Source organism: Eschscholzia californica, unplaced genomic scaffold, assembly GCF_041429995.1.
Source record: "Eschscholzia californica isolate CP2 unplaced genomic scaffold, dmEscCali1.0.p SCAF_1, whole genome shotgun sequence".
NCBI lineage: Eukaryota > Viridiplantae > Streptophyta > Magnoliopsida > Ranunculales > Papaveraceae > Eschscholzia > Eschscholzia californica.
Window position 1 is genome coordinate 66,954,502 of NW_028238198.1, and position 5,495 is coordinate 66,959,996.

General features: G+C 37.0%; 1 protein-coding gene across 1 annotated transcript; it reads right to left on the bottom strand.

The window, feature by feature from the left end:
* Positions 1–337: 337 nt before the first annotated feature.
* LOC147568460 (U-box domain-containing protein 43-like) lies at positions 338–5,019 on the bottom strand. Its single transcript, XM_086654908.1, has 5 exons — positions 4,038–5,019; positions 3,171–3,965; positions 2,526–2,832; positions 1,783–2,247; positions 338–1,640 (listed from the first exon to the last, which is right to left on the bottom strand). Exons 1-5 carry the CDS (start codon positions 4,569–4,571, stop codon positions 544–546), a joined length of 3,198 nt encoding a protein of 1,065 aa, XP_086511034.1. The 5' UTR covers positions 4,572–5,019; the 3' UTR covers positions 338–543.
* Positions 5,020–5,495: the final 476 nt, after the last annotated feature.

Sequence of the window (5,495 nt, forward strand, 5' to 3'; positions counted from 1 at the left end):
CACTACAACCTACTAAATCCCAAATGTAGCTGCAACATACTCATGAAAACAACCGAAGGAAGAAATAAGAAGATAGAAATAAAATGTGAAGAGATATAAAAGGGTAATTTAGAAAAGATATAATCTGACATGCTTAGGAAAAGTCGTTGGAAACTACAAAGTAGGGGGTCACGCTAGAAGTTGGTCACAAAGTAGAGGCCAAATGGAAATTAACCCTAAATTGTTTTCACTTTTAACAAGTAAACTTTTATGCCATTTAAACGACAGATAGTAGCAGATGAAAGTATGTGTATGAAATGTTAATGAAATATAATATGAAATTGAGAAGAGAAGCAAGTTAACCCTAAAATATTTATTAGAAACCAACTACATAGAGGAATAAGAGTGAATGTATCGTATTAATAGTACATTATATACAAATAACTATAACACGAGGAAGTTAATCGAATACAAGGATTTTTCACATAACAGGAACATATAAACAGTACCTTAGAATTAATATACAAAATTGACATACCTGCGAATCAATGGTAGATAAATAACCTATCTTCGCAATAAAGATTGGTTCGAGTTCTTCCCACTGACACCCGATATCTGTTTTAAGCAGGTAAGAGCATCTTGAGCATGTCGCTTAGTATTGGGACTTCCATGTTTAAAAGCTTCGACTAAAGCTCTTACCAACGTCTGATTTAACGAGTTTCTTTGTGCATGGCTTTCCACTCTTAGTATTCTGTCAACTATCCAAATGGTTTTTTCTTGAAGTTCTCCTGTTCGAACTTGTATAAACAAGTCAAACACTGCATCGACTACACCTAGAAGTTCAAGTTCGTCAGCAGCTCGCTTTGAACAAGTAGGAGTATCATAAATAAGGGTCTTTAGTGCTTCAACTGCAGCGATTTGAACACTGGTTTCTTCATTTGTGAGAAGATCGAGTAAGGGTTTGATGCAATTTCCTCGTAATAAGCAGAATTGACTTTCATCTTCACACTGAAAACTGTGAATTGGGCAAGTTAATGGAACTTTCGGAGACTTCCCACAAGAGAATATTGAAGAAAAGAAACCAATCTGAGTTTGAGGTTCTGGTTTTGTAGATTCAACTAGAATTCCCCCGAGTTCGGATAAATACTTCAATCCAAGTGCTGCTCTTTGCTTCAATCTTGGTTGTGAGGAAAAACATAGCTGATCCCTGAAAACATTCATTAGATGAAGCTCTCGAACTTCAGCAAGGATAGTTGGATCAGGGAATTTAAGAAAATGCAGTAGTAGACCAAGAAGACCTTCTGCCATGGCTGAACTTAGTCGAGATGTTCTCTCGTTTGATTTTAAAAAGGTAGTGATCCATCTGATAAGATTGGTTCCAAGGATCGTTTTTACCTCATCTTCAGTTAGTGGGAGATTCGAAAGTATGCAGGCAGCATCAGATTTCTCTCCATCAGTAAATTGGGTATCAGATAGCTTCTCTTTTAGTAAGCTAATGCCGTTTGAGGCTCTAAGGTCATCCGCTAGAACTTGCCCCAACCTTTCAGAAAGGATTCTCACGAGTCTAAAAGCATAAATTCTATGTTCAAGTTCCGAGTGATTGAGAAATTGTAGAATGATCACTACCCCACATTTAGACTCTATATGGGTTGATACTGACTCTGCAAAAGAAAATGCTCGCACTCAAAATCTAAGTTCATCTCAAATTCAACAATTTAGTATAAATATCTATTAAACTGAGACTTCATATTCAAGGTTTCTTATTTATCTAAGGGAAGATGACAAACTAGGTAAGAGCCGAACCTGTTGCTTGTGGAGAAGATGCAATTCCATGAAGGATCCGTAGAACTGCAATTTCACCTGTAGGTGATGAGTGAGAAAGAATATATAGAAGACTACTGACAATAGATTCCGACTGCATAGTATCTCCTTCCTCGTTAACACAGGCTAATTCCCAATGACCAGGATTGGAAACTATGTTTGCTATTGTTGATGCAGATAACTCCTTCAAATATTGTTGGCAGTCTTCGTCTTGAAAAAAAAGATCTGCTAGGGCAAGTAGCACGCCTGACTCAACAAGAATAGTAGCATTATCATCTAAAGCAGAAAGGTTATGCAATGCTTTTAAGCTTGGAGTCCTTCCGTCAGGCTTGGCTAACATGTCGACTAGTATTTTAGCGCCTTGTCTAGCTATCTGTTCTTTACTGCTATTTGTTAGTGTCATGTTTCCAACAATTGATGCCATCTCTATTCTGGTAGCATCACTACCTGCACTTCAGACAGAGTAATAGGATCAATAATTAATGATCATTTCGGAACTTGATTAAGCAAGACCGACATTTAATATACAGGCACACATGTAGATTGCTCCAAATATTGCTCAAAGAAAAACAAAAATTTACCCTAGGGGAACACTGATGAAGCTTGTGTATACAATGCTTTAAAACTTATAGCTTCAAAGTTCAAATGGGAAGAGAGTTCATAAAAAAGTTGGTGGCTAGCATAAAATGAGACTTGAATTATGATGAGCAATAACTAAAACGCACCTTCACGAAGTCGAGTAAGTAGGGGTTCAAATCTGCCTGCAGCAGCCAAATGATGAACATTAGCATCAACCTTTTCCAGTTTCTTTAAGACCTCTTCGGCAAGATTGGATAAATTAGGATGTTCCAAATCTCCTGCCATGCTTGAGAGAAGAACTAATGCTCCTTTTTCGGAAGCAATGCTTGTGCAGTGAGCTTCATCTCTAGAAAACTCAAGCAGCAGCTTAACAGCATATTCTCTCTCTTTTTCTGAACTTCCAATAAGACTATGTATAGCTAATCTAGTCATTCCGCCTTGAAGCATTCCTTCCTACAAAAAATAACTAAACTCAATCAACACCAAGAGCATACTTCCACTTCCTAATCTGATTGGGTTCTTAAAGTTTGATATCCGAGCTACCCAGGTTTAGGGGTTCAACCCATAGAAAGGACAACTTATAGACTAGATCAAAACACCAAGTTACTACATATGTACGTATTATCATTGTTTTGAATACGGGTAGGTGGATGGAAGTTGGTTTTCAGACTCTAGTCGAACGTTACACTCCGACTGGTCGAGTACTTGGGACTTTTTGCAATTCTAACATGCACGATAGCTATATTATCAAAAGCGATAACATTTGTAGAAAGACATATGTAAATGCATACCTTGCATTCTTCGTTCTTGGATATGCTTAGCAACACCATAAGAGCTTTGCTTCGTAACTGTGACCTAATGTTCTTCGAATAGTTTTTCAGCACCTTTACAACAAGCCCATCAACACCCTCGTTCCTTATTTTGTATCTGCTCGATGGATGTTCCTCTGAGATCTTGTAAATTCTATCAAACACCTTCTCAATATTTTCAACCGGAAGCGGAAAATTCCTACTAGGGTTATCGAAACTAAGGCATTCCACAGCTGATTTGATCTGAATATCAACATTTCTATCAACCCATTCCTCAATTGCTCCAGCAAGACCAATATTTGGCTTTTGTTCTAATGATTGAAGTACTTGTCCAGTAACAGGACAAGTAGGATCACGACCATCTTCAATACATCGTTCAAACCAGTACTCAATTGCAGATCGTTCATACGTCTGAGAAGATTCAAGAACAACAGGATCTTTCATTACTTCTTTAGTCAATGGACATAGAAAGTTCTTAAATGGTTGAATTTGTGTATCATCTTCGAAATCAAGAGCAGCAATTATTGGATCAACAGACCAACTATTAAAAATTCTTTCTAAAGATACTAAAATCCTTCTCTCTGCTATTGAATTTGATCCAGCTATATCATTTCTCAATAATTTGATTTGTTCTTGTAATTCACAAAGATTTTCAGGATCAATACCTAAAGCTCTTGCTAAATCCATCATTATTGCACTTTGAACTGCTTTACTGATTTGTCTACCATCTGCTTCTTTTTGTAAAGTGCAGTAAACTCTCTCTTCATACTCTGTCACCTACAAGACAAGGACTTCATGTTAGATTAAACCCTAGAAAATTAAAACATAAGAGAGAGAGAAGGAACTTACAGAGAATTGAGCTTGCTTCATATCAAAAGAAAGATCAATAGTTTTCTTATGAAGTTCAAGATTATCACTAATACCAGAATCAAGCAAAGCAAGCCAACCACCAATCGCTACGGTTCGTTGCTGTAGCGAATAACGCAAAGCTTCACTATTAATCAAAACATAAATTTTACTCCTATTTCGATAAACAGCCAATGTCTCAAGAGATTTGATAAGATCACCAGAAATCCCTTTCAATGCTGTTTTCACAGAAGCTGAGAATTTCTCAGGAGATGATGATGATACTAATATTTGGTTTATAACTACTTCTAGTCTCTTAGCGTACCCGGAAAATCTCCTAGGGTTTTCCCAACAGTAGTTTTCTTCAGGTATACTATTAATTTCTAATAAACAATGGTGGATGGACTCCACCGGAAAACCGCTGTTCTGTGACATTAAACTAGATGACGGTGGTGGAGGTGGTGGTGGTGGCGGTGGTTTTGGTTGTGGGTCAGTTTCCGTTGAGTGTGGGTCAGGAAATGAGATTTTATTCATCATTTTTGTACGTCAAGAGGACTCTAATAAAGAGTCAACAGAGAGAAACTCCTGAGCAAGTGAGAAGAAGGCAGAGAGCAGTTGAAGGTCAAAATCAAGGTCAAGAGGTCAACGTCTGATGTTTCAACTGTCGGTTCCGGACTTCCGAGCAGGTTAAAGTTTTGGCTTTCTACTTCTCTGTTAGTATTTTGTGATCAGCAAGGGGTTAGTATTTTGTGATCAGCAAGGGGTTGTATGGTTGCTCAAACTTATTAGATGGGATGATATAGAGTTGATGGAAATGACACAAATTTTGAGATTTGTAGAGATTTGTGCAAGTAGACTATTGACTATTTTGATGAAGGATTTGAGGAGATTATGAGTATGGATTATTGGATTATTTCTTCGAGAATGGTGGTATAATTGGAGTAGGGAAGTGGGAAGTCGGTGGATTGGTATTGATGAATGTGCTAAAGAAACTAGTAGCACACAGGTACAAAAAAAACTAGGGAAATGCTAAATGTACGAAAAAAATTCTTGACAAAATGCCATTTGAACGATCACGATCAAAGTCAAATTTTGAAAAGCTTTGATCTATTTTTGTCTTTTAATGAAAAGAGTCATTAAGTCACAAATTTTGTCAAGAATTTTTACACGTACCACTTCTGAAAAAACTATGGATGGATATTAAGATTATCCAAACATAAGAATTATTGGCATTCTTAGTGTTCATTATTAACATGGGACATTTGTTGTTTGGACTCCCTTTCGTGTGATTGATTTGTTGTTTGGATTTTTTTCAGTGTTGCATTTTGATGAAAGATTTGAGGAGATTTACCAGATTTGGATTGTACGGGTTCATCCAACGGTCCAAATTTGGGTTGGTTCCCTATCTCCACACTCATTTTCTCTCTTATTTTCTGTCAATTTCTCTCATTTTGTTCACAC

Bases quoted from the DNA above. Each gene is read 5' to 3' on its own strand.
- LOC147568460 (XM_086654908.1), bottom strand. From the start codon at position 4,571: ATGATGAATAAAATCTCATTTCCTGACCCACACTCAACGGAAACTGAC. The intron at 3,966-4,037 runs GTAAGTTCCTTC...CTTGTCTTGTAG, and splicing joins TGAAGCAAGCTCAATTCTCT to GTGACAGAGTATGAAGAGAG. The intron at 1,641-1,782 runs GTTCGGCTCTTA...TTTCTTTTGCAG, and splicing joins ATCTTCTCCACAAGCAACAG to AGTCAGTATCAACCCATATA.